The 24,305-nt window shown below is 37.3% G+C and overlaps 2 protein-coding genes across 2 annotated transcripts in view; one reads left to right on the top strand and one right to left on the bottom strand.

The window, feature by feature from the left end:
* Window positions 1-23,492, top strand: part of LOC105034049 (dirigent protein 21-like) — a 24,658-nt gene extending 1,166 nt beyond the window's left edge. Inside the window, exon 2 of the mRNA XM_073245849.1 lies at window positions 23,407-23,492. Within this exon, the coding sequence (XP_073101950.1) occupies window positions 23,407-23,492 (86 nt within the window). The remainder of the gene's footprint in view (window positions 1-23,406) is intronic.
* LOC105037319 (dirigent protein 22) lies at window positions 12,360-13,176 on the bottom strand. The gene has a single exon (XM_010912999.4). It carries the CDS (start codon window positions 13,155-13,157, stop codon window positions 12,603-12,605), a length of 555 nt encoding a protein of 184 aa, XP_010911301.1. The 5' UTR covers window positions 13,158-13,176; the 3' UTR covers window positions 12,360-12,602.
* Window positions 23,493-24,305: the final 813 nt, after the last annotated feature.

Raw genomic sequence — 24,305 nt, forward strand, 5'->3', positions numbered from 1 at the left:
TGTGCAAGATAATTCTCTCTCTAAAGGTACCCGCATTTTGCCTTGTCTTCTTATGTTCTTCCTCGCACTATTGATCACTTGCAGGCTAAATTTTATGTTGTTTCTTACTGTAGAAGAGAAAGTTTGAAGTCTTTTGAACTTGAGGATAAGGAAACTGGAGAGAATGATGGTAGAGTTATAAACTGCGTTGACAACATGGGGAGACAGTGAGACGAGAGTATGGTTAATTAGTTACTTTAGGACTCCCGTCAACAATAAAAACCTCTTATGTGTTGCACTAATTTCATGCCGAACTAATTTTGTTTTCTTAGAGGCCCAAGCCCATCAACATTCACATGTTGGATGATAGGCAAGATATAGCCGTAGCAATGTCTCGTGTCCTAAAACAATTCTTGTATGTTGGGTATATATGAGGAGATTCCAGAAAAGTTAGAAGTCTGTCTCAAGTCTATATGTTAATACATGATTATGAAAACAATGACTTGAAAAAAAAAAGGTCTATAGAGCTCCACTTAGAAGATTTGATAGGTGTTACGACGCATAATCCACCTAGCATGGGCTTTGAAGGGGATGGGATATAGGTCAAGTAGTCAGGTTCTTTAATATTATTAGGATGTTAATGGGTTTCTTACCATAGTCTTGGATCAACTACCTTCATGATCTCAATAGAAACACCATGTAACAACACTTGCCGACTTTTGATATCAATGTAGTGTGAAATATCTAAGAGTTGTGTTTGGACCATGTGATGGAAGACATCCAAGTCCAGGCTTGTGGGGATCAAGTTGCTGGCTTTCAATTCCTAATGAACAAAATGCTATACTATTACTAAATGCCCCTGCCAATGAACAATGTGTAATGCATTGATCATATGGATAAATTAATAACTTATGATCTTATTTATAAGGGTTTATTATATGGTGGTACTTGTTGCGGCTCCTCTTCGATTGGATGATGTGGCAGAGTAGCTGGACCGGATGGCTTGGAACGAGTGCACTGCTGGTGTTGGCAGGCATCAAGTTGGAATTCCGATCATCTACAAAAAAAGTCTGAACATCGAAGAACAAGATATAAGTTTTTAAGGGGATCTTTTCATGCTTAAGTTAGTGGTAGTCGGAGAGGAAAAATAGTGGAAGAAAGGTGGTGAGAGCGAGGGTCTCCCTTTTTCTTTGGTTGGAGAAGGGTCCTCCCTCTTCTCTTCCCCCCCTCAGAGGGAGGCAGAAAAGGTCCCTCTTGTCATTCTTGGCCCCTACTTTTCATAGGAGGGAATTTGCCAGATAGTTAGCACATGCTAAAGTTGGAATAGTAGCTGTCAGAGTCAGAGTAGTAGATATCAGTAGACTGTCATAGAGCTTGCTGCCCATATCTGGAGGGGTAGGGGGTGTACAACAAAGTTTCAGTCCTGCAAGATCTACATGCCAAGCACTCCAGAAGGTGTCCAATCTAGTGGACTGCTTGTAGGGGCTAAATTGAGAAGAAGATGTCATCGGTCAGAAACTGATGATGTTGGATCTGTCGAGCGATCAAAGTCTGATGGTCGGCTCCTCATCGATCACTTTGGGATCACACAGATTCTGCATCCTAGGTTCTCTGCATCAGGAAGCTAGGTGTCCGCCATATACTTGGGGTTTGAACACGTCATCAGATGGACAAAATATAGTTCAACACTTGCCCCTCCATTTTTCAGTCCAAAGTGTTCATATTGGGAAGTAGTTCATTGGTTGGATTTTGAAGTCACATGCCAAAGTGAGCTTCTTTGCCATCATGAGACTACGTCAACATGGCCAAAATAGTCGAATGCTTCTTTAAACGTTGACCAATTTGAAGAGGATGTAGTGGAGTTCAGGGACATTGACAACTTGTACTGGGTAGTTGCTGAAATGGTTCTTCGATCAGTGTCTGTAGTCGTTCGGTGCACCTAAGTCTGACAACTGTTCGTGCTCAAAGTGGTTCATACTCTAGTGCTGGGCCATCGCATGTTGTTTCGTGTCTATTGTACACTGTGGTGCATCATCTGTATTTAGGAGAGGTGATCAAAACGTCGTTCATTGTGCTCTACAGTCGAGGTTATGACGGCATGGCGGTCGGTTTTCATCCTCGTTGGTGATGGAGTGTAATCTAGAGGTCGGGTGCTTTGGTTCAAAGGTTGGAGGGTTGTTGAGCTGGCGCGACCGCTTTGCCATAACACTTTCGAAGGAGCCTATTGTCAATCCACCATCATTCTAGGACTTCCAAAGGTGAGTCCTAAAAAACCATCACTAAGACGATGTGACTCCATAATAGAATCTCTATAGGTTTAGGAGGATTCTCTGCTTTGGGTATCCTGGAGTAGTTATTGTGACTAAAACAGGTTGACAGTGCATCTAGAAGCCATGAGATCGGGCAGTCTCTTTGGTAGCCTTCGGTTGTGGTCTTGATGACAACTGCGAAGTTCATCGTGGTTGGGTCTTCCCCGATGTCGAGCTTGCTTCTGATAGGTCAACTATCGTAGGAGGTCTTGTTGTAGATCGATGATGGTGGGAGTTCAGACTGCCTGAGTATTCATCGATGTCGAGGTATGGTTCAACGAGTTCTGATTCCTTCATCTTTTCATCGTAATTTTGAAGTCGATGGATGTTCTTTCAAGTTCTGAGTCATCGACGGCCTGGAGGAGTGGCTGAATGGATGTTGGTGTGGTTCCATGAAGTCTCTCCAGAAACTTGACATTATCCCCAGACTGCTAGCCCCCAAAGGAGCTTCTAATAGGCTCTTCGGGATCCACAGCATTGGTCAGGGTTCAGTTAGTTTGGAGACTTCGGTTGATCTTCGAAAGAGGCCAAGATTTTCTTTGGATGCATCCCAAGAAATCCGGTGATTGGCATAGTCCCAATCAGAATCTTGAAGAAGATTGGGCAACAAATCTTGATTCTTTGTTTGTGTTCTGTGTGGTTGTCCTGATATTATTTTGAAAGGCTCTTTTGAGATGTTGTTTAGGATCAATCTGAAGCCATCTCTGACCACCCTGCTTGTTTTGTCCATGAGTAGGGAGCGGTACATGGTTGTGTGAGGTCTTCGAAGGGTTGACCCTTCGGTTGTGATCTTCGATGCTATTCCAATGATGGATCTCAGTTCGATCGAGTCTTACGATCAGACTTCCCACTGAAAGGGATGACTTTATTGATGATGAAGGTACAAAGAGTTGCGATGCTTACTAGTTGCATATCCAAAGTCTTTTGGAGTCCCAGATCTATGGAAGCCAAGTGACGTTAGAGGTTATCGATGCATAGACTCCCGATCCAGTTACTTCCATTAGTTGACACGATACTCCCTAGTTTGAAGCTTGTCATCATATTTGGTGAGTTTAGATGCTTTGATCCATTCGAGCATACGATCTTTAGGTTGAGAGGCATTGGCTCTGGTACGGCATTGTGATGGTTAGCCACTCACTGTAGGTACGATGCCATTCTGTCTTGAGCTTTTATCTCGATGACTTGAGATGGGTGTTCAGCTTTGGCCCATTTGATTATGTGGTTGGTCACCACGATTAGGGGTTCCCTTCATCCCGATGTCATCAAGGATGCCCATGCTCATAGAATGAAATTTCTTACATCCCTTAGCATCGAACACCAATGTCTCAAAGCTCATCACTTGATCCTCCTTGCTTCCTACCCCCTGCTGCCAGTAGGTCTCGAGATTATATCTATGGCTCTAGCCATCAGATTGTTATCGAGGTTGTTATCCTCTGCATCAGTTTTTATCCGATATGGATCCTCTATCGGATCCTTATCCAAACTTCAAGGTGCTTGAGGTGGATAAGGTCCTCGATCTCGTCCTTCAGCTGGTGACACTCTTTGGCATCGTGGCCATGATCACGGAGAAAATGGTAGCATTTCTCCCGACCTCATCGGCCCGGTCTCGCTCTCATCTTTTCAGGCCATCATAGGTGGTCTTGGCCTTTGATTTCTATTAGGATTTGAGTGCAAGGGGTAGAGAGATGCAGTCATGAGAGCATCATGGAGGTCTCCTTGCCCTCTTTTGTCTTCGAAGGGTGATTCTCTTCTCTTTCTTTTAAAGCTCTGCAATCATTATCATAGGGTCTTTTCTTATCGCTATTCTTCTTTCACTCTTCTTTTTGATAATGGATCTTGGCTTTCTCGGTTTGAGTGCATTCTAGGCTTGGGCTAGGATGTCGACGTAGTCTTTCAAAAATTCTCATCAAGAGAGAAGGTTAGACGCTAGTACTTGAGTCCTTGTTTCATCACTAACATGGCGACGGACTCATTGAAATCATGGACTTCAGGCGTGGCTGCATTAAGATGCAGCACATAGTCTCTTGATAGCTTACCTTCTCTTTGCTCAGTAGAGAAGAGGCTATTATTATCTTTCGACTGTGACCTCTGACTATCGAAGTGCGTAACGAACCACTTTCTAGTTTCTCGAAGGAATGGATCGGTTTGCATAGAAATTCTTGAGAGAATAGTGGCTGGGTTCTGAAGCTGGAGCCATCATCTTGCTAACGGATAGCTTCCTGGAGTTTGCTAATTCGATTTCCAGTTCTCAGACCTTTCTCTCGAGTTCATCTTCTTGCTGGGAGTTGTGCTAGTGCGAGCTTGAGGTGAGGTCTTCCTTGGAGGGCTCCGACGATCGTTGTCATCAATTGTCTCCTCTTGAGATCTGGGAGCACTGAGGTGGGCATTGTGGAGCCAGCTCTGCTAATCATGATCATTAACAAGAAGCTCGAGCTGAGTCTGAGCATCAGCACCCTCATTCTGATCCATCCATGTAGGTCTGGTGGCTGCACTAGATGGAGCTGCTTATGAAGCTTGGGTCCTTACCGCACTTCATTGTAGTTGCTGTACTGCAGCTGTGAGTGCTTGGACTTGCCCCATCAACACGTTGATAGGATCCGACCAGGGAGGCTACTTTCCGACATCCTGTGCGTCAAGTGCACTATGCAGGGAAGACTACCAGCGGGATCTCGTCTGTACCATTTTCTTCAAGAAAATGAGATCAGGGATTCCTTTTCTAGCACCAATCTATTGCTGCTTTTCTTTGACTAGATGATATGGTGGAGTACCTGAACTGAATGGCTCAGAACGAGTATCCTGCTGGAGTCGGTGGGTGCCAAGTCGAAACTCCGATCACCTGCAAAGAAAGTCTGCATACTAGAGAACAAGATGGGGGTTCTCCGATGGGGGACTCTCTGATGCTTAATTTAGTGGCAGTCGAAGAGAGAGAATAATGGAAGAAAGATAGTGAGAGCAAGGGTCTCTCTTTTTTTATGGTTGGAGAAGGGTCCTCCCTCTTCTCTTCTCCTCCTCTAAAGGGTGGTAGAAAAGGTCCCTCCTATCTCTCTTGCCCCTATCTTTCATAGAAGGGAGCCTGTCAGGTGGTTAGCATCCACCAGAGTTGGAGTAATGGATGTCAGAACCATAGTAATGGATGTTAGTAGGCTATCGCAAAGCCTATTGCCCATGTTGGAGGGATAGTGGGTGGGCCAGAGTGTCAATTCTGCAAGGTTTGCGTGCCAACTTTTTCAGAAGGCATCTATCTGGTGGATGGCTTATAAAGAGCTAAGTCAGAAAGAAGATATCATCATTCAGAAATCATGGTGTTGGATCTGTCAAGCGGCTGATCTCTGATGATCGACTGCTTATCGATGACTTCGAGGCCGCACGGATTCTGCATCTCGAGTTCTCCGTATCAGGAAGCCAGGTGTCCACCATGTACTTGAGGTTGGAACACGTCATCAGATGGACAAAATATGGTGCAACAGTATTATTGCAAGTTATGTTAGTTAATGAATATGATGTACTATGTACTATTCACTCTAGATTAATGCCTATTGTTTACCATTGTAATTGCAAATGATTTTTGAAAAAATTGACATAGTGTCTTTAATAATTTTATTTTCTACCAAAGGATACTGTTATTAGAATCCTAGCTCACCACTTTACTATAATAGATTGATTTACTAGAGCTTCTTGACAAAATCAAAGAAGTTCAATCATTAATGCTAGTTAGGAGAGCTCTAGTTAGAGCTTTTTATTTTAGATAGAGTTTCTAGATTGTTTCATGAAATTATTGGATTTTGTTAAAGATTTTTTTTTTCATATTGAAAGAAAATAGTTCTAATTAAAGCAATTCCTTCTTGTTGAGACAATGTTGCAGAATTGATGTACATTGGTTAATTTGAGATTTCATAAACTATTGATTACTTTTATGTAGTATCACAGTTAGATGATTTTATCTAGTATGTGATTGTAGGAAATGATTTAATAAATATGGATTATAATTTTACTTATGCTTTGAGAAATTTATAGATAGTCATGTACCTAGACCTAGCAATTGGGTTAGGTCATGGATGTATCCAAGTTTGTTGTTGTGCTTGAGAGGTATTGACATTGTGGGTGTATTTGGTTGCTCATATATACATATTTAAAGTCACTTTAAGTAGGCATGAACTCACCTTAGGTATTTGGTTTCTCTAGAATGGTCAAAGAGGCCAACACAAGTTTTACTCCATGAAGAAATGGGGTAAAAAATGATCAAGGTGACTTCTTTTGGTGGAAAGCCAAAGTCACTTCGATGAAGTATCTCTCCTTGCTTTTCCAATAAGCCTAAATCTCAAACCTTGATTAGAGTTGGTGGTGAATAGATTTTCTTCTCCCAACTGAATAAGGAAGGAGGGAATGGGGAGTACTCAGACTCATTTGAGTAGAAAAGCAAAAGACCTACTTAATTCCTTCGTTTCCTCCCAAGACCTAGTGTTTTTGCTTTGACTACTTATTCCACTAAATTTTCAAAAACATATGTAAAGATTATATGAAGGCTAATCAAGCCATAATTAATCAAGATTCGAACACAGCAAATTAAGCTCCATTCTTTCCTTTTTTTTTTTACCATCAAATAGGACAGCCCCAATAAATTTGAGGTGGGCATCCAAGCCATCCACTTTACCAACCCATGGATTTTGGTTCGAACCAAGAGATACTCTAGGCAAGTCAATGGATCAAGCTTGTGTTCAATTAGGCTGGCCTATGAGCTGGGCCTCATAATTTCACTTGCCACCTTTTTCCTTCCTTGTCTCGAATGTAGTCATCACCAAGGAGCACTTATTAATATTCCTAAAAAAGGTATTTATAAATATCTCAAGTTCAACTCAAGGTCAAAGGAGCTAGCTCGAGCCTGGGTCTATTGTGAAAAGTGCCAAGCTTAAGCCAAGGCTAGCTAACTCGCTTATGTTCATCTTGTTTACACTCTTTCAATTGAAGGATGTATACTTCACCTCCTCAAACATTGATGGCAAGAAGGACTCTACTGGCTGTTTGGTAGCCCCACCACTCTCTTGAGAGGTGCCTCATCTCTCTCCCATCTCTCTCTCCCTCTTGTGTGGTTGAGCCATAACTACCAATTTGGAATGCATGGTGATCATCATTAATATGTAGTCTCGCAGAGATGAGTTATGAGTCTTGCCCAACTCTAGCTTATTTCTTTTCCAATATTTATCTTCTTAATTGAATTTCAATTGCCTGGATCTCCCATGAGAAATTGTTGTGAACAGCTCTAAATTTGATCTCCCTTATTTGCAACTCACCATTATTCTTTAATTTTTTGATTATGCCATCCTTCTCTACCCAACTGAGGTTGATGTTCAAGCCTTAGTTGGTGAGCAAGCTAAGGCTCCATTCAAGATGGTTGCACTTTAGTTTCTCTAGTTTTAATTTATTTTCTAGCCTCATGCTGTCCATTTACTACTCGCTTTCACCTTTTGATGGCTAGCAATGGCCGCTAGCATGACCACCGCCTATTGCCAATGATTTTCACTCTATATTAGGTGGCAGAAACTCATGGTTGCTTGCCCTCTTTCTTGTCTTTTCTCTCTTTTATTCTCTCAATCTTTTTCTTCTTCTCACTTTCTCTTAACACACTTTTTCTCTACGATGTTGGATGGACACCAAAAGATCCTTGCAAGTTTGATTGATTCTAGCAAATAATTTTGAACCACCCTAGTGGCCATGCAAGATGTTGGTCCCTACCTAGCCATGTTAACACAACTAAGACTATATCATCATTAATCCCTATGGTATTGTTTGTCCACACTTTATTTTGATTATTATTCCATGTCTCAACTTGAGCCATTGGACACTGCGACTTAGTTTGTCATGTCCTTTCTTTATTTTTTTCATATTGCGCTAAATTTCATCGTAATATTCTCTAATTATTGGGTCCAAGTGGTATTGAGATTTAGAATTTTATTTTGGATCCATTTTGGCTATAATTAAATAAAATATAATTTGGATATTAGGTTTTGAACAAGACTCTTGGATTAGATAGATTTATCCACTCATTGTTCTCACAAGATAAGTAATTATCAATCTTTTTAAGATTTTTGCATGTATATAGTATTTTTTTAACATCAAATAAATTATCAATCATTTATATATGATTTATTAATCTTATAAAATTATTCTTTAAATAAAAAATAAACACATAATTTTAATATCAAAATATTATTATATTGCGGATCTTATATCATATATGCATATTTTGATTGAATTATGATATATATGTTATTTTGTAAAAAGAACTTTGATGTATATTAGATTTGAACTCTTAGCCTAACTATATTTTGGAATTTACTAATTGAGTGTTGTGCATTGGTATTCTAACTATTACTAAGCTTATTGTTCTATTTATCCCTATCACAGGATATAAATATGATAGTTTTGGCCCACATAGTAGGATATAAGTACAATACTTCTGCTTACTCCAGATGATATAAGTATGGTTTATTTCTGCTTCTAGTCTAGCTATAAGATAATTATAATTAAAGACTACTGAGTTGGATATAATTTATTTTGAACCAAATTTATGAACATAAATATGAATATTTGAAAGATACTAGATTTATTGGATTTATGTTTTAAAAATTAATTGATTATATTTTTATACTAATTCATGATAACTTGTACGTGACTATTGTATTTTATGTTATTATATAAGTTATCTAATTAAGATATGCATTATTTACTGGATTATGAGGCTCACTAGTCTTTTTTATTTTACAGATCTAGATACTTAGTTGTGGATATGGGTACTGCTATCGGAATGGAACAAAAGCAAGATTCGACAATATCAACATAGTTTAAATTTAGTATAGTTATTATTAATTTTTATAGATTTATTATTTGAGGTTTAATTGGTGTAAGATGCTTGAATTTTATTTATTATGTAGATTTATTAATTAATTAAAATTAAAATTTTAATTATTTAAATTATTTTCACTATAATGCATTTGATATCATATTAAAATATCTTACACGATTGTGATAAGAGTTTTTCATAAGTATACAGTAATTACCATAATTTTGACTTATAATATCAGGTCAGAAGCATGATAGAAGCAAATTAAAAGAGCAAGATGAATGGCAAAAAGGAAAAAAAAGAGGAGAAAAGTGCACAATTTTGTGGTTGGGCAGCTTTAGATTTTGTCTCCATAGCAGGAGTTTTGAGTGTGGATTCATTGATTTACTTAGAGATTTAGATTGGTATTTATAGACTACCAAATATACCAACTTAGCAAAGAGTTTACCATTCAAATTTTAGAACACTGCTCTTCTTTATTCTTGAAATACCTCTAATAATGCCCCAACGGCAAGCACTATCCCATATTAAGTGCTGATGGAATAATTTATTTGACCATATCAAATACCCAAAAGTCAATATGACCAAATAAGCACTTCTAATTTTAGTTAATGATTAATTAATTATCAATAATTAGTAATAAGGTAGGAAATATATTATGCAAGGTTGTTCAATTTTTAACCATTTTATCAAGGCCTATTTGACCTTTCCATTTAGCAGCAAGCATAAGGAGAGATGGGTTCGTTGATGAGGAGGCAACGAGGGAAGCTAGCAAATAACAACTACCTTGGTGATGAATGAGTATAGTAATGGCTGCTGCGAGTTATACAGTTATTTGAAATGATATCCGACTGCCACCGTGCATCGTATGCATAGGAAATAATGTTATTTTTATGGCCTAAAGTTGAAGGCACGGGTGTGGATGAGCTAACAGAGTATATATTAAGCCGCATTGGATTTGTTCAAAGTTGAGTTGCATCTTTCACATCAAGGAATGATTTACCTTACTTTTCGTGTATCCCCTATCGGACCACCCATTGCATAGATTTAAAAGTACTCTAATCTTCATTCATCCATCTGTATAAATCTCAAAGCAAGTAGTGGGATGATCCAATGGTGGATTTGTATGAAGAAAGTTGAATCATTTGTTCACATGAATGATACAATCCAAGTTCTCAGATGAGAAGGGTACCATGGATGAAGTCATGCATGATAATAGATGGCAGATGCTCAAGTTTGGCTCATATTTAACTCATGAGCTGGCCACGATGTGTTACTAAATTTAGCTAACGAAGCTTCACAGAATTTTGAGACTTAATTATGACTATATTTTTATTATTAAATAAACTTTGCACTTGACGTGTTCAATTAGCTTGAGTAATTGCAAGCTTTTCCTGAGAAAACCAAGTTGCACCAATCTTTCGATGACGGATGCCCGTTATTTATCATAGGTAAAATGCTTTTAGATGCATGCTTGGTGGGGGACATAAAATGTTCCTTGGACCGTATTTGTATCTTTTGTGTGAAAAATGATTCACTTTCTTTTATAACATCGATCATTGAACTACGTAATATTATTTTGAAATTTATAAAAATAAATGAAAAAATAAATTATAATACTTTAAGATATGTGCAATATAAGATCCAATGGCTGATGTCGGGGGGGAAAAAAAAAAAAAATCAATGGCTCTTTCGCGTGAAAGATGCCACCCAAACCCGCTTATTACATTAAGTCGCATGAATTAGACCAATCATCTTGCAGCTGGGTAACAGTTGACTTGGTTGTGGGGCGGTTGTTAATAGAGTTCTGGAGGACCACAGGAATCTTGACACGTTACCATTTAAGGATCATGGAGATCCACTTCACGGCCGGAAGGCCCGGGACCCGAAGGGGAGCGTTGATCGCCTCGGAGTTACCTTCATGTGATTACATTAATTAACGGCCTCCTCCACACGCAGGTGCGTATATATATATATATATATATATATATATATATATATATATATATATATATATATTCATGATATTTAATAGTGTTACGAAATGTACCATCTGAATTTGAAATGACTGAAATACCCATGCCCTAGAAGACTTCCAAGTTTGGTGTTTCTACACTTTTTTTTTTTTTTTTCGGTAGATACGGGTTTGTACTTCAATGCCCAGGCCAACGCTAAAAGATAAATGACTGTCGAAACAAAGAATAGTGAGACAAAATTTTGGAAGATGATATAATCAAAACCAGGACCTCTAGTAGTATATATGAATACATTAGAATTTCAGTAAACTCCAAATGACGTATTTTGATAACTAATAATCATGTACTAACTTATAGACTTGAGAAAATGTCCAGGGATAATTTATAGACTTGAGAGCAGAAATACGCCGAAGATTGCACAAGTCAAATTTATTCTCACATTTTTTTAAAAATATTATATGGTTTTTTTATTCAAAAGTATAATTATGTAAAAAAAAAAAATGCAAGAAACAAGATGAGAGCCACTTTGACTTTTCTTAAGTCTCCCGTATCCAAGATGTGGGAATTGGTTTAGGTCACAGGACATTGCCACAGCTATATGGTGCCCATTATCAAACATGTGGATGTTAATCAAGGGATTGGGCTCCTCAAAAAACAAAATTAGTTTGGAATCCATGCTCTTATCTCGATGTTGTCAATGCAAATTATGATAACTAAAATTGTTTCTCCATAGTTGTAGCCTCCTCTCCAGTTTCCCTCATCCTCAAGTTCAAAGATTTTAAACTTTCTCTTTCTCTCTCTAATTATACGTTGATTTCTATGTTAAATATGTGTAACATTTTTTTATATTTATTATTATATTATTACAATTTGTGTAAAATTTAGTTTTTTATTTTTTAAAGGTCAAATTTATTTTTACTTTTTTTTTTTTTTTTGAACTTGTATGGCAAGTTTTCTAGTTAAATTGGCGGATAACTTAGTGGTCTGCCTTCAGACAATACTAAACTATAGACCGGAGTTAAAGACCCGGCCTGGAACAATATCAAATTATAAGTCCAAGTCAAGGATTCATCTTTTTTTTTTTTTTAAATAAAAATAAAAATAAAAAAGGACTCATCTTGTAACAGTATAATTAACTAAATTTCTTTTACAGAAAGAAACAATATAAAAAGTTGGCCGGCAAGTCAATAGAGTGAAGAACAAAATAAAAAGAGGAAAAACGAAAAATCAGTCTTCTATGGCCATGCACGTCTTCTGTTTATCTCCAATGTCCACCTGACAATCCGGGGTGCATTTTCTTTGCAAGCTACAATATTATCTTGCGCAACAACATCTATCATGAACACAAACGCTGGATTGAAATGAATAACAAAAGTATCATAACATCACAAATATCCAAGTGAGTAATAACGATTATTGGAAAGAACAATATGACATCAAGGACTCAATCCAAGAACAAAGAAAACCAACAAGAGAGAACAACAAGCAATGGCATATCAATCAATGGTGCATGACATAAACATCCAACTCCAAAACAGCATCACCCGAGGTGGTGTTGAATGAGAAGGTCTTCAAGAGAGCATAGCCTCGAGCCAGACGGAAGATGCCGGTCCCTCCGACCACCGGCAACTCCCTCACCGGTGCAAAGATAGAATCCCTCGACAGTATGGAAAGCGTGCTTCCATTGTACTTCCCCTCCTTGAACACAAGGTTGGTTGTCAATAGCAGAGCTCCGTCTGAACCCTGGGATGCAAACACATACGAGCCTTGGGCCCGTCCGACGAGCTTCGACGTAGAGTTTGGCCCCTCGGTCAGTGGGTCGTCTATCACAAAAATATCTCCAAAGTTGAAGTTTGGCAACGCTGGCAATTTGAGTGGCCCTTTCACAACCCGGAAGGCAGTGGGGTTGGGTTGGCTAAGGATGTCATGCATGTAAAAATGGAGGTGGGTCGAGTTCTCTTTTCCCAGTTTGAACTCACCACCAGAGGCTGAGGCCACCGCGGCCATCAAAGAGAGAAGGAAAAGGAGAGGAATATTGGATTGGAAGGAGGCCATGGAGGAGTTAGAGGGTGCAAGATCGAGTTGGAGAAGGGATGATGCATGACATTTATAGTTGAAGATATATACTGAAGTCAATGGTTGGTTAGCAATGAATAGTTTAATGGTTAGGTTGCAAGTCTGCCAATCACCGCGAGATAAAGAGGAGCCTTAACAAGTACAGCCCAACTGTTTGGAGTATTATGCAATCTGGCTACCTGGCAGATCCAGGTACGATCATAATCCACGCACGATTAGCATTTATATTTAACATCTTATGCATAAATTGACTTGACTTCACGCTTTTCACACCTTCTGTTTTTTTAGTGACGAACACTTTTATTTTTTAGTAACATAAGTACATTTGTTTTAACCTTTTATACATAAAAGTTTACTAAAATAAAGGGATGGAATTAAATTTTAGGTCAACGCAGATTAAACATGAAATGGTGGTGAATTAATCCAGAGGTAGAACTCAAGTTCTCCTTCCCTCCAAAAAAAAAAAAAAAAAAAAAAAAAACTGAAGGTCTCTTTTTTAGAGAAAATTGTAATATCGGAAAAAAGAGCCAAAATTGCCTTTTCATTTAGGATCAACTACCTTTATGAACTGCTGAATTGAATGAGGCTGAGAATTCATAAACAATTCAATCTTCCAAACAGTTAACTGGGCTAATTTCCACCAACCAACATTGTAGAGGCTCTGATTGAAACCTGGTAAAACAATGACTAGTGGAAAACCAAAACATATAGAGCTCCCCTTAAAAGATTTGATAGGTGTTGCGACTCAGTTGATTTCTAGCATGGGCTTTGAAGGGGATGGGTTAGGTAGTCTGGTTCTTTAATATTATTAAGATGTTAACGGATTTCTTATCATAGAAAGCACCTCAATCGTGGAACAACTTGATGGATGTGATGCTATCACAATTGTTTATCCATTTCTCCTTGTCAGATGCACCATTAGCTCTTATTACAATAGTATGTAAGGTGGCAATACATGCATGCCAAGTGAATGCAAGCAATCTGCAGGAATTAAATTCTTTAATCATAGAATTGCCAAACTTGAGATAAAGAGAAAGGTTATCTATTTTGTCATAACCAAAATCCTTTATTAAAAATGAGCATGAATGACTTAATTTCAAGGTTACATGTTCAATGTTAATTCTCTCTTTCGGGCTTAGAAAGTCTATTCATAATTTCATTATTTTTATTGCAACGAAAAACTCACTGACAATCATTAATTTCAATACTCGCTAAAGTATAAAATTTAGATCCTTCGTCATGGCGATGTTAAAGTTCGGACCCTTTTTTTCTCCATGAATGGCAAAACAACAATTAAACTGATCTTTGTTTGTGGGTCCTTTGGACCACCCTCATCTAGATCCATCGAATTTCTTTGGATATGGACATTGGATGGAGTAAGGGGCTGGCCTAGATAGGGTGCTAGTCACCTTTTTCCTCCTTTTGATTTTGTTGTTTACTGTAATAGTGATTGGAATATTCTCGTATTATGCATTTATATTTATGGCTTCCTTGTTGTGGTTGTGTAAAACTAATTTTATTAAGCAGTTATGGCCTGCTTAAATTTAGCCAAAAGCAAAGTAACAAGGAAGTGAGAATTGGTTTCCATGCTAGTGCTATGGTTGGATATATCACATCTAGTGAATTGGTTTTGTCTCCTAAATTTTTCATGCAATCACATTATCAAGAAATATGTCCTTAACTATAAGAAAATTGATTATTAGCGACAGCCAAACGCCGTCGCTGATAATGAAAATATCATCGCTAATGCTATTAGTGACGCAAAGCCGTCGCTAAAAAGCATTCAAAAAAAAGCTTGACGCTAAAGTTGCATATTAGTGACGGCAATTAGCGATGCTAAAGTTGTATAAGTAGTAGCGATGGCAATTAGCGATGGCTTTCTGTCGCTTATAATATTTTCTAAAATTTAAATAAAAAATTAAAAAATAATAATAGTGACGGTATTTCTATCTCTAATAAGTCGTCACTAATATTTTTTAGCGATGGTAATACCGTCGCTAATAATTATTTTTTTAAAAAATATTTAAATAATAATATTTATTAAAATCAATATAATTTAATTAACAAGTAATTATATTTACTAAAATCTATTATAATTAAATTAACAAGCAATATATATTTATAGATATTATACTAACTAATAATTAACTATCACCGTCATAAATAAAAAATAATATTATATATTAATCAAAATTAAATTGTATAAATAACATCGCTCAAATATCAAATACATTACATCAAAACTAAAAAAAAAAATTCAAGAAAGATCGTCCTCCTATTTATATTCCTGTACGTCCTCTGTAGTAGTAGATGGATAAGAGCTGGATGTCCCGGTATTCTATAATAAAATAAAATTATTAATAATTTTAAAATTAAATTAATTAAAATTATAAAACTATTGTAATTGATGCGCCTCAACCTAAATCTTTATGGAGGGATATATTTTGATATACTACTCCGATTCTCGAATGGATTGTTCCTACATATTTCATTCAATGATACAGAATAATATATAAATACCCTTAACAAGTACTTTATCAGATGGTTAAGTTAAATTTTGACCTCTGGATACTCCCTCCTCTAGCTTGAAACCTAAACTAGCACGAAGGGATATATTTCGATATACTTCTTCAATTTTCGAACGAATTATTCCTATAAATTTATTCGATGATACGAAGCTATGGACATTTCTACCCATCCATCAATAGTTAAATTTAATTTTGACATCCTAGATATCTCTCTCCCCCTCAAGTCTAAACTGCATGGAGGGATATATTTCGATATACTCATCTGATTCTTGAACGGATTGTTCCTACATATTTCATTTGATAATACAGACATATCTACACCTCCATCCATCCATCAAATAGGTAGATTGACTTTTGACCCTAGATCCCTTTCCTCGATTCAAGCCTAACTATGTGAAGCTTCTAAATATAAAAATTTAAAATAAGTAATAAATTTATTAATATTGCTTGACTTACCTGCTGTGATGGTTGTGACAACGAGTTAACTAATCGCACAGATATGGATCCGAAGAATCTCAACAATTATGTCGCGAATGGTGTTCTAAAGCTCTGAGATCGCTAGCAAAAAATCTCTGCACGATCTCCTCAATACGTGCATCACCCCACATCTGGATCATCGAGGTTTGAGAAGAGGATGTCGAAATCAGAGAGCTGTTGGAGGGTGAAGCTATGCCCGAACCCTATGATCCGGCTCCTACTCACCCCTTCGTGGCCCTAAGCTACCTTCGAGATCAAGGAGGGGTGAGAGGATAGGTCTCATCGTGCCATGCTACGACGTACTCCACGTAATCCACTACATAGTTTAAAAATTCATAAGTACTATTATATATATCAATATATATAAAAACTTAATAACAATCTTTTAAGTTACTGCGATCCGTCTAAACCTAAAATTTAAGTAATCACCAGCCTCCAAGACTAGTGTATAGCCTCCCACAACTATAACTACTTGGTACATGACTCAGTTACTGTGTCTCAATAAATAATAAAATTAATTAATAAAAATAAACATATAATCAACTAAATATGAGATTAATATAAGTTTAAAATTTTAATTTTATCAATCTATCTACTGTAATATGTGTGCCAATGGAGTTGTCAGTATGCTTGATCGGATCTGCTAGGCCGTCCCCTGTCGGGCCTTTTGCGTCTATCAGGTACTCTTTACTACTCCATGGTCACAAGAGCCTCCCATACGTCCGTCCGCATCTAGTGATTCATGAAGACTTTCAGTCTGATGGTGACTTGAAACTAGAGAACTCAATGAGGCCTGTCTGAGATGGTATAGTCCATCTAGAGCCTACATATGGCAACCTTCTCAAGGTCTGACAGTCGGCCTTCTCATCCTTTGGAGTCTCAAGCGATAATATGACTACGAATAAAGGATGGTATGTATTAATAAATAGAATATAAATATATCAACATATCACGAATTTAAAAATTAAATACCTTTGACTTACCAGAACATCTCCCACGCAGCATCCAAGCCCCGACGGCCAACTGAAGAACTCATTCACTATCTCGGCATCAATCATCGGATAATCTTGGTAATCATACAAGACACCCTAGGCTCCCTAAATATTCTGTAAAATTAATTTTGAATAATAATTATTGATTTAAAATGAATAAAATTTTTTAAATATATTTTCAAAGATCTAGTACTTACGAGCAGCTCTGAATGTGCATGAGCTTTCTATCCTCTGATCGAGTCGGAGGTGCTGCGAGCTGGACGGATCTTCTACCATGGTGCTAAGACTGAGAGTTGGCTACTGTTCCATGTGACTATGGGGTCAATGGTGACTCCACATTATCCAAATCTGAGAGTAGCAGAAGATCATAAAGAATATTATATCAGATAATAAAGGATCAAATAATCTAATGGAGAACTTTTGTACTGTTAGAGTTTACCTCGTGGTGTGGATGCCGCAGAATTATATGAGTTGACCGCACGAGAGTTCTCTCCTCTAAAGCTCTATTCTCAGCTAGCATGGCTTCATCCTCTAAGAGTAGTCATTCTATAATCTCTGAAAAAAATAAATAAATTCATGGTTAATTATACAATTATGGCAAGCAATGTAATAATTGAAATGATGCAAGATAATATAAAAGCAAATAAAACAAGCACACCACAAAGTAAATACAATTATACCATAGTTGACTCCTTTGACTTAGGATCGACTACTCATCACCTTTTCAAATGTTTGGTACCTATCAGATTCTTCTTCCTCTTCCTCCTCTTCTTCCACTTCTTCATCTTCTTCCTTTTCTTCACCTTCTTGGATAGAATTTCCTTTAAAATAAACTTAGTATTGTCTACCTCTCATGTTGGCCATCATGTAGGAGAATTTCTAGAGCATCCAACTTTGCATTTATTAAAGGCTGATGAACTCTTAATGTTTCATCTCCTAAAGTATTCTGATAAATGGGGCTCTTGTTCTTCTTCTTCGAGCTAGTAATGAATGGCTTGAGATTAATTTTATATACAACCCACCAATCTTTTCTTCTTCTTTCTTGATGGAAAAAGAGTATAATACACTTGAACAGCTTGTTGAGCTAGCACAAAGGATCGTTGACATATGCCTTTGATCTATGTTTGTTTTCAATAAGCCCATGTGTGGATCAACTTTCATACAATTGTCGGTATCAAACCATCGGCACATAAATAGAAAATAGTACGACCTCTAAGGTAGGTCGACTTGATCATTTCTTTGAGGATTTCATAGTAGTCACTCTCGACTCTTCCTACTAGCTATCTTTTATACACACATCACTGTTCATTATACTCTTATGATATCTATATTTCTGGGTGTCAAATTTAAAATCATTTACGTTACAGTTATTATAATATATCATATATTTTGATGGTCATAGCTAATGATTTTAGCTTCTTAGAAATGATTCACCCCTTTGCATGACCTGCATATTATAAAAAGAATAATTTAAAAAAAATAAAATAAATGATCAGACAATGGTCTCCTACCAATTGGTGGAATCAATTTGTAAAGTTTTATGGGCACTGAGTGAAAATTTCTTTTTCACTTATCCTCAGATTGTCCCATCTCAGATCTCATTATATTGTTATACAGGCATAAGATAAGTACATAATAATAAGTGATTAAAGAATTGAAATTATGATAGATACTTACTCAATATATGGTCGACCTCCATATAGTTTAACAAAATATGTCTCTGTCTATCGAATTTCAGTGTTAGTTAATATCCGACAAACCTCATGCCCAAATTCACGAGTAGAAAGAAAAATATTGAGATCTCCATCTCTGATCCCTTACCACCACCATTATCATTTGATCCACTTGAGTCAGCTTTGTCTGTACACTAGGATTAAAGTAGTGTCGGTTGAAATTAAATTTTTTTAATTATGTAAGTCTCTATAATAGAATCTTGATTCTGATCTTATTTTTACTTTCTTTTTAAGACTGTGCATATATCTTTCAAATGGATACATTTATCTATACTGCACTGATCCCCATCCCTAGCTTCATATGTCAGATGAATCACGAGGTGCTCCATGGAGTTGAAGAAACTAGAAAAAAATATCTTCTCCAACTTGCATATAGTCTCACATTGCTATCTTAAGACTAGAGATGTGGTCAACAGATAATTCAGTGGCACAAATATCTCTGAAGAAAAGACTAAGCTCGATCAAAAAACTCCATATAGGTTGGAAAGAGATCACGTCAAGCCAATGGGAATAATCATTGCATGAAGACATGGCAGTCTGGCTCTTTAGCCCATAGAACTGCAATTTTTGATATTGATGCACCAAGCTAGATTACTTACATAACCATCTGAAAATTTAAAATTTTTATATTATTAATATGCATCCTTCAACTGCTCCCTTGTTAAGGTGTAAGATGCTTTCGACTTCAAAAATTTCTTTAGAGATACCTCAACCAGCTCTGATAGAGGACGCTTGTATATATTCTTCATATTTGCTCGGACCTTGGGGTTGTCCTTCATCTTGCTCTTAATATCCATAATAGTGTATAAAATATTATTAAAATATTCTTCTCAATATGCATGGTGTCAAGTTATGACGGATCAAATTGGTAGACTAGTATAGCAATTTTCAAAAAATACTGTGCTTCACCCAATTATGAGTTCTATTGAACCCTCGAGATTTTGCTTATCAAATAGTATGCCAAACTGGACTTTATTAGGTTAGGATACCCTCTGAAATACTTCCATACCACTGAGTCATGGAGGTGCCTTATCCTTTCTCTATTTTATTTCTCTAAAATTGTCCCACTACTTTTGAAAAGGATGATGCTTAGAAGAAATTGACGATGACAATCGAACCAGCAGGACTTATGACCATGCTTAAGCTGAAATGCTTTTGTATTCTCCATGTAATAGGGACATGCTAGCTTCCTATAAGTGCTCTATCCTGAAGCATTCTATAAGCAGAAAAATTGCTAATGATCTACATTAATGCAGTCTTCATTATGAAATTTTGTTTCTTCGATACATCAAAAGTACGTATGCTATCGGATCATAAGAATTTCAGCTCATCAACCAAAGGCCTTAAATATACATCAATGCTTCTACCAAGGTGTCATGATCCAAGAATGACTAATGTAAGAAAGATGTTATGTTCTTTCATGCACATCCCAGATGGTCGATTACATGGAGTAATGAAGACTGGCCAACATGAATAAGGAGCTGCTGTATGACTGAATAGTATAAATCCATCGATAATAGATCTAGTTTGACATTACATGATTTTTGAGCAAATAAAAGATGGAAAGCATCAAATTTCTTCTATACCTCACTGTCTGATGGATAAGTCATCATATCAGAATATTTGCAAATCCCTTCTTTGTGCCATCTCATTTGTCTGGCAGTACTCTTGAATAAATAGAGCTTCTGAAGCCTAGGAGTGAGGAAAAGGTATCAAAGAACTCGTATAGTATGTCTTTTGATTCTTATCCTCTTGTTTCAGCTTAAATTAGCTTTCACGGCATACGTCACATGAGCTCTTCAATTGGTTCTTCTTTAGAAAAGTATGCAATTATTATGACATGCATCTATCTTTTATATCCCATGCTTAATCCTTTCACCATTTTCTTTGAGGCATAGAAACTCTAACAGGCTTCTTATCCTTTGGTAGCATTTTCTTTATGATTGCTACCATCCTATCGTAATAGTTGACGGTCATATTAAACTCGATCTTTAAGTTTAATAACTTTGATACAGTCGATAATACAGTGTGTATTTATATTCCACCATAATGGTTCATCAGCATCTCTCAGAATATGATAGAAATCACCACTGCCAGCTTTTGGATCGTCCTTCACATCCTAATTAAATTCAGGATCAACAGCATCCTCAACCATGTCGATTATTCTATCTGTGTTCCTGTCCTACTTATTTCTGACCCTTACAACTGTCTCCCATATTTTTTCATACAGATACCAATGCTTATAGTTTGGATATAAATCTACTTCTATATAAATAGATAGTCATTGTATCCTATCAAGTATTTTTCTATTGCTACATCTCTTACAAGGGCAATGAGTCGCCCTTGATGTAAGAGTGTCGTATTCTTAAAAATATAATTATAAAAGTACTCTACACCATCTTTGTATTTAGTAAAATCACTCCATCGACTATTGACGGTCCATCCAACTACAGTCCATAGCACACTATCTAAGGATTCTGCATATACAAATGCAAGGCAATAGCTAAATATTATTTTATTATTTCAAATGATTTATATAATAATTACATCCTACCATCAACTAATAGGTATAGAAGGTCCTATCTCATTTAGAAATTATATTAATTCTATAGATCAAGTACAGTAATCAAACGATATGCAATAGAGGTCGAAAAAAATTTCGACAGCATCTCTCTTAGTTCTCCCCCAGATGGCATAAGATGTGTGAGGAGAACTAAATAAAAATATAATTCAAAATTTCTTTCGAACCCTCACATATCATTTGATTACTGTAATGACCTATAGAATTAATTACATTTTTTAAACTGTCTATACTGGACAATCAATTAATCCATATACATAATTCTCCCATCCATACAAAAATATATAAATGCATGGATGTCATAGAATGTGTACATTAATCAAAAGATGGATCTATGTTTATATACAATGTAATATTTTTAAAATTTTTAAATTAGAGGGTTCCAAAGTACAGAGAGCATTGCAAATGGGAGGGTTGGGACGTGCATCCTGCACATGCAGACTTGGGGCATGCCAAACAACTAGGCCATACTAACACACTAGCATGGCATCCAAACAAATCCAACCCTGAAGGTTTAAAGTACCGAGTAGCATTGCAAATAAGGCTAAAAATGGATCAGACTGGGCTGGGCCACACCACTCCTTGAGCCCAGCTCAAAATTTTTTTTTGGGTTCAGGTCGGGCCTAGGGCCTAGAATCTTTTAAAATATGAGGTCCGACCTTGGTCTGAATCCAATCAAATTGGCCCATATCATTTATGATGGGTCAAAAACAAGCTCATCAGTGCCGTGCCCAGGTCTTGATGATTACCCCCGAGGGGTAGATGTTTTTTGTCGGAAGCACATTGGTCACTGGAGAACTCATTGAGTGCTTCGACCGCCGTCAGAGTAGATGAGCAGGTCAGAGTTGATCCGATAGTGGTCCGAACTCGAACCCTTACCATCAAAGGTAGTGGGGCTACTTTCACCGGAGAGCTCCCAGAGTGGTTCCACCTCTCGAAAGCACCATGGATATGAGATTTCGTATGGTACGGGGCTCATCCAAATCTTATCAGTGATCGAGAATGTGCTTCCCATGCACAAACTAAATTCAAATATTATTAATTTAAATAAATTTGATAAATATAATTTTGACTAATAAAAGTTTAAAGAGGAGGGATTAGGGTGTGGCGACAGCTCCGTCATCCACGTCGCCGTCGCCGTCGCTAATACTCATCAGGTAGGGAAGAAGATCTGCTCAGTTTGATTGGGGTGTGGTTCGATGGTGCGGCTGGGAAGAAGGGGGGTGGTGGGTTCGACTGGGGCATGGGTCCGACGACACAGCACTTCGATAGTGCGGCTGGGGAAGGGGGGAGGCGGGGGAAGAAGGGCAGGTGGGGCAAGGTTGATTCGATGAGGGGAAGGCCGATCTGATGGGGCACGGTGGTGGGGAAGAAGGGAGAAGGTCAGGAAGAAGGGGGATGTGGTGGGAGGCTACCGATAGCACTGAGGGAAGAATAAGGCTTGGGGATGCAGGCTCAGGGATGCGGGCTTGGAACAGCCGATCCAATGCGGGGATGACAATGTGGGGGCTGGGGGGAGGAGGATGGGGGCTCCAATAGTGCGGGGGGGAGAAGGGGGACCAGAGGCGGGGAGGAAAGGGGAGGCGGTGGGGAATAGAACCGAGCCCATTAGGGATCGGAGGGGGGATTTAGGATAGATTATTAGCGATGACTTAGTTGTGTCACTAAAGCCGTCATTAATAACAATTAAATTTATTATGATGGTTTTTCATCACTAATACACTTATTTTTGTAGTGTTAAGATATGATGCTGAGTTCCTTCGGAGGTTAAACTCTTTGCAATTGACAACCAACCTTGTCTTCATGGAGGGGAAGTACTATGGAGGCACGCTTTCCATACTATCAAGGATGCTATCTTTGCACTAGTGAAGGAGTTGCCGATGGTCGGAGGGATGGGCGAGTTCTGTCTGGCTCGAGGCTATGCTCTCTTGAAGACCCACTCATTCAACACCAACTCGAGTAATGCTGTATTGGACTTGGATGTTCATGTCATGCACTATTGATATGCCACTACTTGTTGTTCTCTTTTGTAAGTTTTCTTTGTTCTTAGATTAATTAAATCTTTGATGTCAGATTGTTCTTTCTCATGATCCAGGTGGTTTTGAACAAAACTTTCACCTAAATATTTATGATATTATAATATTTTTATCATCCATTTCTATCATACTTGGACTGAAAGAATAATGTCCTACAAGCCAATCACATATGTGATGCAATGGGATATTTTTTATATTTTATCTTCCAAATTCATGCATTTGATATTATTTATTAATAAAGTTAGACATCCTTGATTTATTATATGCTGCATCTTATACTTGTTTAAGATAATAATGAACCCCATAGATTAGGATAATAGTTTAAGGGCCATAAGAAGATCATACTAGTGAGACCTAATATTTTGATAGTCTTTATCTAAAATATTTTTAGTCATTGGTTCATTGAGATGAAGATCAATGATACCGGAAAGACTGACACATCCTATGTTTGTTCGATGAAGAGCATGGTTAATCTCACAACCACTTGTATGTGACACTAATACAAAGATGCGGATGCTCATTAAAAAATGAGTTCACTGAATTGACCTATGAAGAAATATCTAATGGAGCCTTATTTGTATGTCAGCTGGTTGTTCTCTAGTGGGAGTTGTGTAAGTAATCCTTAGATCTGAGATCACCATAGTATCTTGTGTAAATGAATCTCTATTTTGGTTCATTCTCTAGCTTGATTCTCTGATCTTTGTATGGGGTGTTCTGGATATGGTGAAGTGTATATAAAAATTATGAGTGGTCAATAAAGGATCGGTTACTCCTAATAAG

The sequence above is a fragment of the Elaeis guineensis genome, chromosome 11 (genome assembly GCF_000442705.2).
Source record: "Elaeis guineensis isolate ETL-2024a chromosome 11, EG11, whole genome shotgun sequence".
In the NCBI taxonomy this organism is placed as follows: domain Eukaryota; kingdom Viridiplantae; phylum Streptophyta; class Magnoliopsida; order Arecales; family Arecaceae; genus Elaeis; species Elaeis guineensis.